General features: G+C 41.3%; 2 protein-coding genes across 3 annotated transcripts in view; both read left to right on the top strand.

Moving 5' to 3' along the window:
* Window positions 1–3,548, top strand: part of LOC142089740 (putative serine/threonine-protein phosphatase 4 regulatory subunit 1-like) — a 27,415-nt gene extending 23,867 nt beyond the window's left edge. For both annotated transcript variants that reach the window (XM_075166586.1, XM_075166587.1), the window contains one exon: window positions 366–3,548. In XM_075166586.1, coding sequence (XP_075022687.1) covers window positions 366–520 — 155 coding nt within the window. In that variant the 3' untranslated portion in view covers window positions 521–3,548. The remainder of the gene's footprint in view (window positions 1–365) is intronic.
* ANKRD60 (ankyrin repeat domain 60) lies at window positions 533–16,067 on the top strand. The gene is made up of 5 exons (XM_075166593.1): window positions 533–577; window positions 4,176–4,966; window positions 5,806–5,936; window positions 7,857–8,022; window positions 8,942–16,067. The coding sequence occupies exons 2-5, from the start codon at window positions 4,792–4,794 to the stop codon at window positions 9,223–9,225; spliced, it is 756 nt and encodes a 251-aa protein (XP_075022694.1). The 5' UTR covers window positions 533–577; window positions 4,176–4,791; the 3' UTR covers window positions 9,226–16,067.

Below are 16,067 nucleotides of genomic sequence, written 5' to 3'. Positions count from 1 at the left end.
GAAGATGCACAGAAATCTCCTCTCCTATCTTATTCCTATCAGAATAAAGTATGGAGAATGTCTTGTAAAACATTGTACAGCGGCAGCTTCCGGAGCTTGCTTTTACTTGTTGATACACTTCTATTTAGGGCTCAGCAAAAAGAGTTTCTCAGAAATACCTAAGTACCTAATAAGATGAGTAAGAAGCAGCATATTTCTCTTTCTCTGTCAGCTTCCTTAGCTTGCTGTAGTTTCTCTAAGGAGCCTATAAATTGGATGCACTACCCCAGATGTTTTTGGCATTCTCTGTATTTCTACACTACTTATGCCCTAGGGTTTATTCTTTTGGCTTTGATTAAAATTGTCTTTTTCTCCCCTTATTCTAGCTTATTTTAAAAGTGTTGGCAATCCTCATCTAGAAGCTGCAGAAGAGACCATTCTAGCCCTGCAATCTGACAGAGATCAAGATGTCTCCTTCTTTGCCACCATAAAACTAAAACAGGGTAACATGGACAATACTACCGTTGAAAAACAAAACTAATGTGTTCTTCTGCAGTAAACACTGAACATCAAAATGGTTATTCACATTATGTTCGCGGTTAGTATGAACAATGTGGACAAATAAGGCTTTTGTTACCTACTTGAGCTGGAAAGGGTCTATTGAGAAATGTTACGATGTTCATTTCATGACCACCCTTCATAGACAGCTGTGTGTTTCTGTCTGATATGCACGAGTAATTCCTTTTGGTTTTTTTCATGGTAAATGTGGGTGATAACTCTGACCTCGCCTGCAGTTAAGTATTGTTATTTAAAGTCTTATACCATATGCAGTGTTTCAGTGTAATTGGAATTCATATTTCATTTTTTAACAAAACATTTCCAATAGTAGAGCAGTCTGCTATAGCTTAAAATGGTTTCTAAATCTTAAAACCTGATTATAGCACACTTAGTGAAGATATTCTTTCCTTAGTTTTATTGTAGTTTTTGTATTGTTTCAAGTATTGAATTTTAACTGAAAAAACAGTGTATATATGTGAATAGTTTTGAATTTTAGCAAAAAACAATGAAGAACTTAACTCTGTATCAGTGGAAAAAAGCTCAGAAATCATTTCATTTTATAAAGTAGTTACTCTGCTAGAATTAAGGCATGGGTCATTTTTACTTAATATAATGTGATATTTTTCAAAGCACAGAGAGCTCAAGATTCTTTGTATATTGTGACTTTTCTATTAATTTGTTATTTCTGAGCTATACCCTTACAGGTGTTAACACGTCTGTTTTCGTTACTGCTGGCTCTGGTAGTGGTAGATAGACTGTAAATTTCCCAAACTGAAAATTACTCATTCCGCCCTAGCAAAGTTCACTTCATTTAAGGGATTCAGTTCCTGCCACATGTGCTGTATCTGTAGAAGGGTATTACAGAATTTTACAGACTTAAGTTTTTGTTTGTTTGTTTTACATACACACCTCTTTAAAAAACACCTTTGAACTGGTCCAACATTCAAATCCCGAACAGCCCGCTACTTTGTCACTAAGAAACGAAGGACCTCTAAATTCTGAAAAACCCCAACAAATGTTCAGGCGAAAGGTGGTGACGCAGTTTGCTCTATAACTTCTGTTGTTTGTATGGTAACGTTCGGGGCAAACAACAAATGAGGGTTACTGAGATCCTGAAGCTTAAGTAGGACGTCTTCTGTGTTTTTAAACAGATGCTTTGGAAGAAGGAAAGAATATACAGGTAGAACACAGTTCTGTTAATAAAATCGGATAGCTTCTGACCAGTTTGAAAAATTATAAAGCTAGCATTTTTTTTGGTGGATCCTGTCTTCTCTTGTGTCCCAAATCTGTAGATAATGTGAGGCCTGGAAAATGAAGTTTTACTTTTTTAGATTGTGGATTGGAACTTTGTCCTGTTCAAAAACTAATGCTTAAATACTAAAGAAATAGTTTAATGTAATAACAGTTACTTTCGCTCTGTGAACACAATACTTTATCGTAAACAGACCTGTGTAAATATTTCCCCTTATTTCACTATTATACTAGTAAGTAGTTCACATGGGTGAAGGTTTTTACAGAAATTGCTTTTTTCTTTTTTCTTTTGTTTTAAATTTGGGTTGTCTGCAATACAGCAAGTAGGTTCCTCAGCTGGGTTCTGTATTTTTGGAGGGCTCAGTTTTGTATAAGTTTAACTAGTCCTGTATTATAATATGTACAGTATTTGTAACAAATCGTTTTCTTGTGAGATCACAAAATGCTTTTTGGAAGTTGCAAGCAGAAATATACCACTGCTATCACTGCTATTTGAGCGAACAGTATAAGCTCTGTAAACTGCAACATTCTACATTTAATTTTTTACAATTTTTTTATAATTTAAAACAAATGCTTCTTCAGTACAGACTTTTTATGATTGCAATTTCTTAATAAAGACCTCAAGTCTTAATTTTTTCTAGTTCTAATATCTTTTTCTAATGCTGGCATTATACTGGTATTTTCTAACAGTTCAAATTTTCTAAGGCCTTTCTGACAAGGTTTTACTTCTGTTTATTATCAGTTCACTAAATTTCTCAGCACTGAACAAATTTTTTTAAGTGTGTGTATATGTAAGTATGTTTGAAATGTACTGTATGTAAATTAAATACTTTGAACGTTAACCCAACCCAGGTTTCTGTTTGTCAGATAATCTTAAATAGTTACCTTTACTTGCAATAATCCACTGGAGAACACAAGCTTCCATATGTTTTAATGTGTTTGGTTAGTGTTCACTAAGAGTTTTTAATTAGGATATATGTAAACAGTAAGCCACCAGCTATAAAAGGCGAAACAAAGTTCTTTGTTTTTAACAATATTTTGGTACCTCTCTGGCTCCAGAAATCATGTCTGTTTTAAATGATATGATTTCAGTAGAGCGTTGGAAAAACTTTTGTTAAAACTCTACAGTTGCATGCACTAACGGGGGACATCATAGTTTTGGGGTGGTTTTTTTTTGTAGACAACGTGCAGGTCTAGTAAACCGATTTACTCTCTACAAGGTTTGTCTTTTTGTTTTAAACTAGAAATTATTTCAGCATGACTAAAGACCGCACTTTACGTCTTGTATTAGACAAATGTATGCAATGATGATTAAAGCAGTGTGTTGACGTACAATTCTCTGGGTTGTTTAAATTATGCAAAAATATGTATTTTTAAAGCCAGATGGAGCAAAGTTAGGTAGCTGATCCACTTTCACAATGGCAGTAAGAATATCACTTTTAAACATTTCTAGCTAAGGAACATGAAAATAACGTTAGTGGGTGCAATATCGCTTGGACGCTACAGAGATTATCAAGCACTTGTAATCCAAAGCATGTTAGTCATGTTGCTTAGAATTCAGACTGGCTGCTATCTCGTGTGTGATACACACTTGGCATCTGTCAGGGTGCTGCCTGGTGGCGGTTCTGCCTGTACACAGTGTTGTTCAGAACCCAGTTCAGTGGGGACGCTCTGGAAGTGTCATTCATTTGTCAGAATAGAGAATCTATGTAACTTTCTATTTGTATTTATCTCAATAAATCCTGTGACTGTTTTATAAACCAACTTGTGGTAACTGCCTTTTGTCGTAAGTGGGATGTGAATGTATTCTTTTGGATAACGAAACATCTCCCTAGCATAAACACTGTCACCTGTCAAACTAGGGTTGAGTGTGGGACTCATCGTATTGTGTAGTAAAAAAATCCATTAGATGTCTAGAGATTTGAAGTAGCTCTTCCTGCGCTTTTTCCTTGAAGTGAGCGTGCCAAAAGTGCTTTGAAACCAAAATCATTCTGTCAGAACTGAAACTCTTAACAAGATGTGTTTTCAATGAAGAGAACTTGTGTGTGCTGGGTGAGACTGGCATTCAAATCTTTATCTTAAATCCTTCCCTCTCCAAACTTCAGCCTGGAAGGACATTCGGGACTCTTTTTTCAGTGTGGTGTTGCTGTCGGACATCCTACGGTAACGAACTCTGCATAGCTGTTCAGCCTTGGGGAGTGGCAGGGAGGGGGGAAATGAATAATAGACACTTGGCTTGTTGGTTTTGCTTCTAATCTCAGGAATCTTCTATATCTTCTGCTGCTGCAATCCCCCTTTGGCTGTTGCAGACACTCACTGGCTGCTCCATCCTGTGCTCTAGAACTGCTGCAAAAGAACATCTGACCTCCCCTCTCTTTTCTCTGCAGGATCTTAGCTGATGCAAAAGTGAGGAGAATGAACAGTCCCCTGCACCCCCCGGTAAAGCCTACCCACACGCTTCAAATAGGGCACAAGACCCCCGTGTAGTAAACTGGAAACACAAATTAAACAGCCCTATGTTCTTTTTATTACATGTCAGACTAGACATGTAGATTGAGATCTAGACTTTTACAAAGAAAACAGGAACATAAAATATGGCAACTTTGGGTATTTACCCGAGTTACTATTTTGTTTCTCTACTGCTTGTCTTCCAAGTAAGTTTATGTCATCCTAGTAAAAATTAAAAGATGGGCAGGAACAAAAATCTTCCTGTAATCACTCTGTGCATTACTTCCTGTGGTGTTCTCTGGTAAGTTCAGATAGGCCATTACATCACGCATGCAGACTGTACTTCTGTGATGTCAGTTTATGCTGCTTGGATACTATAATGTTCTTATGAACATTGAGGGATCTATACATAGAGGGCTTTGATGAAACAAGGGGAATGTCTAGGGGAGGGAAGAATTGCTACCAGATCTAGACCGCTATCCTTATAACAATACCAAGCTTTTTCTAGGAGACCAGTCTCACGAACTTTTCCTGGTCAGGAACCACTTCATCGCCATGCCTTCCGGGCCCCTGCAGACCTTTAGTGTGCAGCTCCGTCTAGCTGAAACTGAGGAGATCTTTTCACTGCCTTGCTGCCAAAATGACTTGACTCTGAAGAAGCTTAAGTCCCATTTAGAGTTGTTGGCTGGGATCCCCCTTCATTTCCAGCGGCTTCAGTACCTGGATGAAGGTGAGAACCTGTAACCTCTGGGATTCTTGGAGGTTACTCGTAGTATCTCTTTACCTGCTAGTTATGGCCACGTTTAGGTTCTGGATGAAGGTCAGGGTTCCACTTTTTTTACTGTACTGCACTTGGATTTCAGCTCTTGACTTAATGCTTAACTTTGCTATGCCTTAAAGATAATGGTCTACTCAACAGGGTCTCTTTAGGTTAGAGATTGCAAATGCTGACCTCCAAATTCCCGCTTAGCCTTGTCAACAGCCGATGCCAGTACCTGGCTGACTCACCTCAGCCTACAACAGCTCTAGCGAGGCTCTGGCTGACCTCTCCACAGTTAGAATTGTGTGGAGCAGTGGTTTTTCCTATTACATCACCTGAATGTGTGCTGTTGGAGTACTTGGCTTTGGAGGTAACAGGCAGAGATGGCCACTGAAACTTGTTTAAACCTGCTATTTAAAACAAAACAACTCTTCCTACTATTCGCTTTCTTAGATCAAACAAACTTGATGCTTTCTTTTTAGAATAAAGACACCACGTGTGCATGGATACACAAGTATTTTTCTCCTACAGTCTTGGTACTTAACATGTTAACTGTAGCTTTCTGTGGGTTACAACCGCATTATCCCAAGAGCACTATATTGTAGCCTTTTCTAGGCTGGGAGTGTATCTGTTTTCACAGCTTTAGCACAATGGGACCCAAGGTGTCCTTGATGCATTATGACAGTAAATCAGAGAACGCTAGCATGGCTAAAAGAATTCAGTCACCATCTAACTTTTTTTTAAACTGGTCCTTGTCTTCTCTGAGGATATGTTGACTTGCTTTTCTTCTCTTTTATAACTCCCTACAGTAGATCTGCCAGATGAGTCTACGTTTAAGGACAATGATATTGTCCCTGGTGGAACAATTACAATGCGCATCTGGCGACAAGATGGCTGGGGGCATCTTGTGGCAGCTGCTGCAAAAGGAGAGACTATGAAGGTTGATCCCATTACTTCTGTGAAAAGGTGGGGTACTGCATGCGGACAAGCTAAAAGCCGATTGCTGAAGGTCTAAGTACTCTTACAAAGCAGGACTTCATAGAGGAAATGGTGGGGAAGTCTTTAATGGGAGAGACTTGCCATAGAAATTAAGTAGGTTAGCTGTACTGGCAACAGTTCACAAGGAAAATGGTAATTTCAAGGGGGCTGGTAATCCACAGGTGAGGAGTCAATCCCTAATGCAGTCTGTTCAATTTAGATATAAGACTTCTTTTTGCTGTTACTAGTAAACAGCACATACACTTGGAGTGCAAGTTCTTTTCACTGTTTTATAACTTCTTGTAGCACTGATGTGAGTATACTTTCAGATTACTTTTCTTGTCCCTGCTTATCCTGATGGTCAAAAAACGTTTGCGTTTTGTATTCAGCTGCCTGCCATTTTACCCTTCTGATGTGTTCTCAACAAAAGATACTTAATCCCAGTGGTTTTCATATAGATAGGAGAAATAATACATAGTATGTAAACAAGGCCTTTTTCTTAGTTATCTTAAAACTTCATTAGAAGATTGAGATTATCTGTTCTTGCTTATTTCGGTGAGGCTGAGTAACTTGTCTGTTATTATGAGAATCGGAGGCAGAAACTGTTTCATGGTCTGTCCTCCCCTGGCCATACTGACTCCAGAGTAAGAATGGGACTCGATATATGACAGTACCAAAACCAAGAATCAGAGGATGTTCCCTGTCTCATCCACTTTATCTGCTGCTAGCTTACAGACAATCTGGAGTTTGCGATCCTGTCGAGTCTGATTAGTAAGAAAGCTTTGATTTTTATAGAACAAATAGTTTCTGTGGTGCTTTGATAGAGGGCTTGCTGCTTTTTTGATTTAGGACTGAAATGTTGTCTCAGCAGAAACACAAGGTACTCTAGCTGATTTGTGCTGTAAACCTTCAGGCCTGAACAGATGTGGTCCTGAAGTATCCTTTGGCACCTTTCATAAAGGTGCCAAATTCCAACCTGGCTAGTCACGTTCTGTTCCTCTGTGTTTCCCCAACCACTGCAAATGGGTACCACAGGGTTCTTCACTTCCTTTTGTTAACTGTTGTGTAGTGTTGCGGTTCACTGGCAAGCAGCTGTTCTGCCTCGTGCCACAAATGGCTTGCGTTTTGTTATTGGGCAAATTGGGTTTTGGGGTTTGGTTTTGTTTTTTTTTCTCTCCATGTTTTGATTTCCCTGTGTATTAAAGATTCTTCCTACTCAGTGTAGAGCAGGAAACAGAAGGATGTGCCACAAAGACAAATGGTGTCCTTTGAAATGAAAGGTGTATTGGCATAAAAGCCCCATAGAAAGCTTGTTGACACTGTTGATTTTCAAATGGAAAAAATTTCTTTTCAAGAAATAACGGTACAGTTGTTCTAATAACGTGCTTCCACTTACTAAACGAGAAAACCGTGGTGCACTGTGGAAGATGTAGCCCAACATGGAAATGGTTTCTCAGGAAGAACAGCAGCATGAGGCACCTGAAAATTGTTCCTAAGAGGCCTCTCAGCAACACTTTAGAACTGACGTGTTCAACTTTATTACAAAAAAAAAAAGCTCCTTCTGGAAAAGAATGTGATACAGGACTGTTTCCTGAGGCAACTTAGGTTTATGAGTTGTCTGTTGGGATTAAGGCCCAAAGCCTCACCTAGCTCCTAAGGACCCGAATTAATGTCCCCTCCAAGGGATGGCTATGAATAAACATCATTAGATAGTTGGGAGTCAAGATGGGGCAGAAGAAACAAGCAGGTATTACTTCGTTGATTGGGGAGTGATTTATGCAGTGTGCAGGCATCCCCTAAGTAAGATATGAGACTGCTGATACGCAAAAAGAATCAGACTACTCTTTTGAAAGACACTAAAATGTTTGTGTTTATTCTGCAGCTAGCCCATCTGGGAGTTACAGAGGACTTTGCGGGCACCACGCCACATGCAGAGTTACTGGGACCAGAGCAGAAAAAGGAATGGGTAGCACACCGAGCTTTCGTGGCACTGTTTGTTGCCAGCCACAGAGGTCATGTTGAAACTGCCAGGTTCCTCCTGAGACATGGTAATATTCTTAGACAGAACAATTTTTATCTGGCTGTAACTGCACAGCATACCACCTTCCTGCTTACCCAGGCCATAGAATTTTACCCAAATGGCCTTGCATATTTTGTATTTGAGGTGGAGAATGTATTCAATTCTGATGTAGACTTGGAGACAATAAAAACTGCTGTTCTTGCTAAGTGTAATGACTTTTGGTGTTAGAGAAATTGGAAAACAGGATTTCTGATTTTTACTTCCCTCTTTGAGTCTCATTTATTTATTGCTATTTTCTTATCTAGAAATGCGTAGTTTTTATCAATCCTGTGCAGTGCTGTATCAGCCACTGAAATACAAGAAGAGTTGTGAGCACAAGTTCTATGGCTCTGACATTTGGCCTTTTTTGTTGCTTTGCAACTAAATAAGCCGCCTTTCCCCGGAAATCTGCATTTGCACAATGGACAGTCCTTTGCATCGGCTGAGCTCACTTGATGTCCTGAATGAAAGGACATTTGTTAATGAAAGGACATTTGTTACTCACTTTTTTTTATCACTGAAAGTGAGTGCTGAGGAGGAAATCCCACCTTGTCTGACGGTGCTCCCTGCAATCCTGGTTCTGGAGCCTGGCCTCCTCAAAGTCTGTCCCTGTTAAAGGACATTGTCATCTCCCAATAAGCGAGAGCTCCCGGTACAACAGCAATTGGCAACGCCTAGCTGCGGCGAAGCGAGCAATGTGCCCCTGAACGGAACAAAGAATATCCAGTTGTGTGTGAGCTAAGGGCAGGAGCATTTGTTCGCTAGACAGGTTTGTTAATTCCACTGATTAGATGTGACTAAAACAAACTGCATCTGCCTTCAGAAAAAAGTTGTGCATTGTGGCCCGCAGGTGGCATTACCTCCTTTCGTATGCCTTGTCACACCGGACTGTGTATGATTTTTCGCAGGTGTGGATTTGCATTCTAAAACCCCGCTGGGAAGGACTGCCCTTCACGCCGCTGCTGTCGCGGGCCAGTGTGACTGCATCGAGCTGCTCCTTAGCTACGGGGCGCGAGCTCTCGGCCCGGACAGCGAGGGACAAACTGCGGTGAGCCTTGCCCGCCTGTGGGGCCAGAAGCAGAGTGAACGCACCATGGTTCGCTTCCAGCCGAGGAAGAGAGCCCCTGGTGCTGGGCCACCCTCCAGCGCTGTGAGCCGGGCCTTGCAGCAGACGTCTGGTCCCACGTCCTAAAATACATACGGACTAACTTGATTCTGGCAAATTTCAAGGGACAGTCAGTAACTTTCCCGGAGACCCACACTTCAAATATAGGTCACTGGGTGGGATTTGCAGGTTTTAGTTATGAAATAAGCTCATGTACTGGTGATGCTACAGCTAAGATGACAACTAGCTTGACAGCACAACTCTCAAACACGCTCTTAATTTGTAGCTTAAGTATTTATAACATTGTTCCCTAGCCAAACTGGCCATTTAGTTAATACGGTTTGTAGGAGAGCTTGAGCCTGTCTGCAAGTTCTCTTTGGAATGCTCCTTGCTAGGGTAATTTCCTAATAGTTGGCAACAGACCAGGGCGATATAGTTTAACGGGTATTTCAGGGGACTGGAAATCCCTAGATCCTTAATCCAGTTCTGGCCCTGACTGGCTTTATTGCCTCTGGCAGATCACTTAAGGGTTATTTTATAAGTAGGGCAGTTTGTCTGCCATGGGAGGGTGCAGGCAAAATTGATGTGCATGTAAGTGGCTAATTATGATTGCGCAGTGCTTGCTTAGTGTCTCCAACACTTTAAGCCTCAGGGCTTTGAAGGTTGAGGTTTCCTGAAGCCAGTGATGGGGTGAAGGGACTTGCCCATCTGCTTTCAAAGTTTCTTAGTATCCCAGATTCCTTAGATGCTTCAAAAATAAAAATACTACTTATGGCCTCTTAATGCCTCTGTGATCAGTAGAAGGAAGCTGAGCTTCAGGTCTGTTTCCTGAGGGCTTATTAAGGACTCAAGGCTCAATCTTGAGCAGTTTCCATTGCTTTGCTTAAAGAGACTTTTTTCCAAAGAACTCGGCACTTAACTTCCAATTAACCACAGAAGAGATGGTTCTCAGTAGGAACCGAGCACTCTTGAGAACTTGGCCTGCTGCCTTTTTGCTTGCAAAGCCCCATGCATAGCTGGGAGACTCTACAAATAACTAACATGAGTTGTTCTTGTTTCCTTGTGCCAGAGGATTTTCTTTAACTGATACCAGGATTGCTACATAAATATCCAGGTAATTAGTGAATTCTGGCCTCAATACTTAAGTTTGTGTTCCAGATCAGTGCCTGGGAGTAGCCATATCCAGAATGTGATAAAAATCAGCATCCTGTGGTGCAGCATTGTCTTTTATGACTAGGTGAAATGAGGATCAGAAAGATGCTGGCTGTGAACTTGGATATCTTTAGTTTATATCCCTTAAGGGAGAGATTGTGGCTAATGATGTGGACTAAGAATTGACTTGAATGCTCTTCTCCCAGCTTTGCTTTGTGTGCACCGAATGAATGGAGGCAAGTTACATAGACCTAGTCCTGTAGGAAGTGCTGCAAAGTGGGACATCGTAGTACCCAAGCAAAGGTGCCCTGTATTCCAGGAAAAAAAACGGGGGATCTGAATAATGTTCCCACGTATGTTTTTTGTCAGATAGTCCCAGACAGAAATATGGAGTGTTGCTCAGGGTAAGCGCAGTAAGCGTGACATGGCAGGTATCCAGGCATGTGGCTGCCTAGCTCAGAGACAGATAGTTTAGTCTGTCCGGGGAATTGTTTCCCTGTGCTCGCAATCCTCAGCTTCCTGGATGTAAGTCCCTAAGCCTAGTTTCCATGTTCGTAAAATTAAAATACTACCTGGAATGCTTTAAAAATGCAGCTGCATCCCCTAAACACTTGCCTGCCTCATTGAGTGGAGGGTTGGATGGATGCCTAGTCTGAAAGCAGAGCTTTGCTTGGATGTTCCCTGCCACCGGACTATGTGCTGTTCTGAGAAGAGCGCACGTGAACCAGGGAATGGAGATTGAGAAATGAAAAACACAGATTCAAACTCTAGAATGATCTAAGAAAAATATCCCTTTACTTCAGCTTTTCTTGTAAACTGAAAGGGCTTTGGGGTGATTGTTTTACTACTTTGTTGCAATTGCTTTCCTTTCCTTGAGTTTAAAAGGTCTCAACCTAAAGGGAAAATCCCTAGTCGCTGTTTTGAATTGCCTGAAGTTACACAAAAGTTGCGGGAGTGTGGAAACGCTGCAGTTGGCAGGAGAGGGGTCTCCGGGAGTGGGGCCGCGCACACGGCGGGGCGGCAGCACCTCCGGAGTGGTCTGCAGGACGCGTGTGCCCTCTCGTCTTTGGGTCTGTGTCGTGTTCACCGTTCCCGTACGAAAAACCTCCGTTTGCTTTTCCTGAGCCACATCTTCTCAGTTGCATCCAGTTGTGAAGATAATCTACCCAGTCTCTCAGAGGCAGTAGCCTTGTATTCCTTTTGAATTGATATTCGTACTTAAAGTCTTTCAAATCTAAGATGATAAATACCTCTTATCCTTCAATTCCTTATTTTAGTCAAGTAATAAAGCAAGGTCGAGAACATCAGGCTTCGGGAAGTACCACTTCTGAAGCCAGTTACTGCGATTCCGGAGGACACACAGCAATGCTTACACGTGCTGACATCAGTCTGAAAAATGAGTGCAGAATTCCTTTGATTTGAGGGGACACGTTCATAGTAACATTTAAACAAAGTTCACCCCAAGAGGTTTTATGCTGATTATTAATTCTATGTGACTTAAATATATAGTGGTTAAATAACTGCTTGGGAGAATGAGAAGATCACAAATTTTATCAAAGTGATCAGTAGACAAGATATAAAAAGATAGGGCTTTTGGCATTTTGCTGGGCAGTTGAATATTGCAAGCAGGATTATACAGAAAAGTCCTTCGAAATCCTTTATTCTTTCTTCCTATTGTCTGTCTAGACTGTCTAATCTGTACCCAAGCTTCTAGAAACGGGGAGAGGATTTGTAGTTGCTTTTAGACATTATGCAGCATAGCTCCAAGAACAGCAAATGTCATATGGAGAGAACTGGGTGACCTCAGGACAAGGATGCCAGGAATGGCAGGAAATTATGTTGTATGTGATTATGTAGTTAGGGACAAATATCAAGTATTTTTTGCTGGAAGGTGGAGATTCATCCTTTAGAAAGAACAGAACAGAAGTCACCAATGTGTTGCAGCTGGGAAATGGATTGGTGTGCACCAATCCAAAATTGTATTGGGGCAAATTAGAAGAGAATTAATGTCTGGGCCAGACAAGCACTTGGAACAGTGTGTCCTGTTCTGGCTAGGTGAGAAAGGTGAACTCAAGCTAGAAGAGACCCCTAAATTAACCAGGGGAAAGGAGAGAGTTCCTCTTCCCGAGAGGGCCAGGAAAGTAGGGCACAGCTGATAGAAAGGACCACGCAAGGATAGTATTGCTCCTTATCTAAGACGATAAATGCCAGGGAGGCAAATAAGCTATTTACACTGAAGGAAAATAAAACCAGAAATCAGAATATGTTTTGCAACTCTTGTTAGGGAGGAGTGGGGCAAAGAGACCCGACCAAATGTGTGCGCCTTTAAGAATGCTGTTGTGTGCTATAATGGTCTGGAAAACTGTTTGGACTAGATGGCAGCATTGCTGGATGCTGATTTTATTTGTTGCAACATTGTATTTGTTGCTTAAAGCTTCTATTCCAGAGAATAACAATGGGGTGTAGAAAAAGCAGATAGTATTGCCTGTCTGAAAGTAACCAGCTATGCTGTAGTGTGTACCAGAAATAAACATCAGGGGAGACAGCAGAGTGAGATGCAGAGCTCAGACAGAAATGTGGCTGTTGAAGAGACTGAGGCTCTGGATTTCTGAAATCCATGCTCAGCTCTGCCGCTGCTTCATATATGGTCTTGATAACTTGATTTCTGTCTTATATAGTATCAGGAATCCCTGCAAATGTTTCTCTATTGCACTGACGTGCAAAAGTCTGTTTCTAGAAGGGAAGCTGTAATAACAACCTTTTCAAAAAAGGAAGCAAACAGGCAAGCAAAAGATTTGTGCATTTTGCATCGCAACCACTTTCTCTTCTCTGTGCTACAGCACAGGGAAAGGATCAGTCTTTGGAAGACTTTAGCGAGGACTTGTTAATGAACTTTGGGTTCCTCAGATAAAGAAACAGGAAGATCATTATGGAGAAGAAAATGTACTAAAAATGCCTTGAGTCTAATTATGCCTCAGGCAGGACAAACGTCACAACTGTCTCCTAATATTAAGAAATCCAAAGCAACTCTTTTGAAAGGACTGTGGTTCCCCTGGATGCAAAAGGCAGTAAGTTAAATAGAGATGACAAGCACAGGAATAATTCATCACACTTTCTTATCATTATCAGCTCACCCCCTTTTCTTGCCTGGGCAGACTCCCAGTATTGCTCACAGCTGTTGCCCCAGAGCCTTGAGAGAGCTGAGGCTCAGCAAGCCTGAAACAGTGACTGCTGCTACTTAGAAATAGTCACTGGAGCCAGGGAGAGCCTTGGATGTCTCAGAACTGTCACTTTTGATACTTTCAAACATCAATGAAATGTTCCCCAAACATCTCCCCTTTCTCTAGAAATGTTTCTAATTTCACCTGAGTTATACCCCAAACCTGCCTAGTTTACTTTGTCCCTCCGAGCTTCTCCCATATGGAAGCTGCAGAAGAGATAGGCTTGGTGCTGTTGCCAAAAGTGAGATGCTAGGAGGACGTGCCTGGTGGTGAACGGATGTATCTATGAAGGAGTGGAAGCATAGCAGATCCTAATGTTGCAGCGTTAATTTTCAGGCATCTTGCTGCTTCATATCCCAAGGCCCCCAGGGTCTCCCTGTGGGACGGGTGGATCCCACCCACTGGACCAAGAGCTGTGCTTCGCTTTAGGCAGCAGGCAAGCCTCCCCCTCTGCTCCCCATTCATAGCCCTGAAACTTCTTTGATATTAAAGTCCCTTTCAATGAAGACAGATGTCATTTCTTTTGAAATGTGCCCTTTATTGATAGAACTTCCATACCTGTGGGGATATGGGCCCCTCTAGACTCAGTCAACACCTGAGTAGAGTTTTGCACTCGTGTTTTCTCAATGCTCCTGGAAGCCTAAAACCACTGTTGATCTAGTCTTACTTGTGAAATATAGCCTACAGCAGACACCCCTATGGAAACAATGTTGAAACTCGAGAGCAAAGACCTGTGATTACTTTGGCATTGCACAAATAACTTGTTAGCTCAGTGAATTTTTAAATAGGAAAAAGAGCAAGCTTGTTGTTATACCTGTTCCATATTTATCAATAGACAACAGTAGTGCAGAACACTGTGGCAATCATTACATTCATTTCTTAAAGTGAATCAAATGAACAGAAATTGTTAAATGCCAGAGTACAATATAGCTTATAAAACCCTACAGACATCAGGAAACTTGTACTGATTGGCCTCTTAGATGTTGTTTTCCTCTTGCTTAGGAAAGAGAATTGTAGTCAGCTTGCAATCTCCCCGACATTGTTCATGAAAGAAGCAGACAAAAAGTACCAATGAAACAGAAGGGCTGCAATTTAGTTAATTTTATGCAAAACACAATCAGCATTCAAACTGAGAGTTACCAGCAGAAATGCATTGATAGAGAAGCCAAAATATTCTCTGTGCATAAATGGTGAAATATTAAAACAAAATTTCAAAGAGACTCCTGGGACTCATGTAACTATAGGCCAGAGAAGATGCAAGGGTGAAGTTTGACACTATCAAAGTCAAGAGGACTTCAGTGAGGCTGTGATTTTGACACCCTAGGTCATGCCTCTATACGGTATGAACCAGTGCAGCTCTGGTGTGACAGAAGACCTTGTATCAGTAAGGAAAAAGAGCAACAACTTTTTCATAAGAGTGATGAGGAGAGAGATGGTCGCAAAGGATCTATGCTAGGGAGAGGATGGAGAGGGAAAAGCAATAAGGAGGGTAGTAAAGGACAAAGAGAAATGGAAAGAACTGCAGATCAGCTAGAGAATGTAATTATGAAGGCGACAGCTATGCAGGGACCTGCTTTCTAGCCGTAGAGACGCCCAAATTGATGGTGATGGACATTGATGTCCCATTTTGCATTTTACTTGGCATGATAAACTCCTCTAAGCATTGAAGTTAACTAAGCGGACGCAAAATATTTTTGTACAGAACAACATGCACTCCTCTTCCCCAAACTGCATGCACCCCATTGAAATTTTCTGATTACTTGGTCTCTGTGCTTCAAACCCCTGAAGGCTCCAATCCAGCGTGCGTAGTCTCTCTCCGCCTATAGCAGAAGCTGTGTATGCATGCTTTCTCTGCATTCATTTTTTGAATTTGCAGTGTTCCTTGAGTTGTAACTACTGTGTTCAAAGACAACCAAAAGTCGGTTGTGAACTGTGCCTGAGGATCATGCTGACCATTAACATTTAGAAAGGATAGTGGTTTGCAGAGGGAAGCCAAAAGCTACTCAACTTTCTAGTATGCTTCCAGCATCCCGTTTAGGTTGGTTTAATGCCTAACCTAGGCTGCAGTTGAGGTTAGTGCTTTGCTTTTCCTTCAAGTTCCAGTTCTCCATACAGTGTTCTGTTTGCAACATTTGCTTGACATTGACTGTCTGGTATGATTTGATGGTGTTTTGCTAGAATTCCTGTGTTACAGAAGCTAATAAAGGAACTGTCAACTCAGAAAGCCCATCTTAAAATATGGTCCTACTGGCTCGGGATAAGAAACGCAGAGATTCCTTGTCCAAGCCTCTTCCATGGAATTTGTGACGCTATTTCAATTCCTTTGGTTTCCAGTAACCAAACAACCATTGGGGTCAAGCAAAAGTCAAGGTATAAAAATTCATCACTGTGAGCTTCCTTACCTATAAGCTGGCCGTACGTTAGAGGAATGATCTGGACTATTGCAGTTGTCTTATATCTCTTGATGAGTGTTTGTATGCATAATTCAAATGTGTGCATGTGTTTCAGTTCCAGCTTGTATTGATTGAATTGGTCTCTGATAATAAACAGTATAAA

Source organism: Calonectris borealis, chromosome 17, assembly GCF_964195595.1.
Source record: "Calonectris borealis chromosome 17, bCalBor7.hap1.2, whole genome shotgun sequence".
Taxonomy (NCBI): domain Eukaryota; kingdom Metazoa; phylum Chordata; class Aves; order Procellariiformes; family Procellariidae; genus Calonectris; species Calonectris borealis.
The sequence above is the reverse complement of the archived record's forward strand: the minus strand, read 5'-3'. Positions and strand labels throughout refer to the sequence as shown.

What these genes read in the sequence shown, in the direction of transcription:
- ANKRD60 (XM_075166593.1), top strand. Translation starts at nt 4,792, where the DNA reads ATGCCTTCCGGGCCCCTGCAGACCTTTAGTGTGCAGCTCCGTCTAGCT. An exon ending in GCTTCAGTACCTGGATGAAG is followed by an intron (nt 4,967 to 5,805) that starts GTGAGAACCTGT and finishes AACTCCCTACAG; the next exon opens with TAGATCTGCCAGATGAGTCT. An exon ending in CAAAAGGAGAGACTATGAAG is followed by an intron (nt 5,937 to 7,856) that starts GTTGATCCCATT and finishes TTTATTCTGCAG; the next exon opens with CTAGCCCATCTGGGAGTTAC.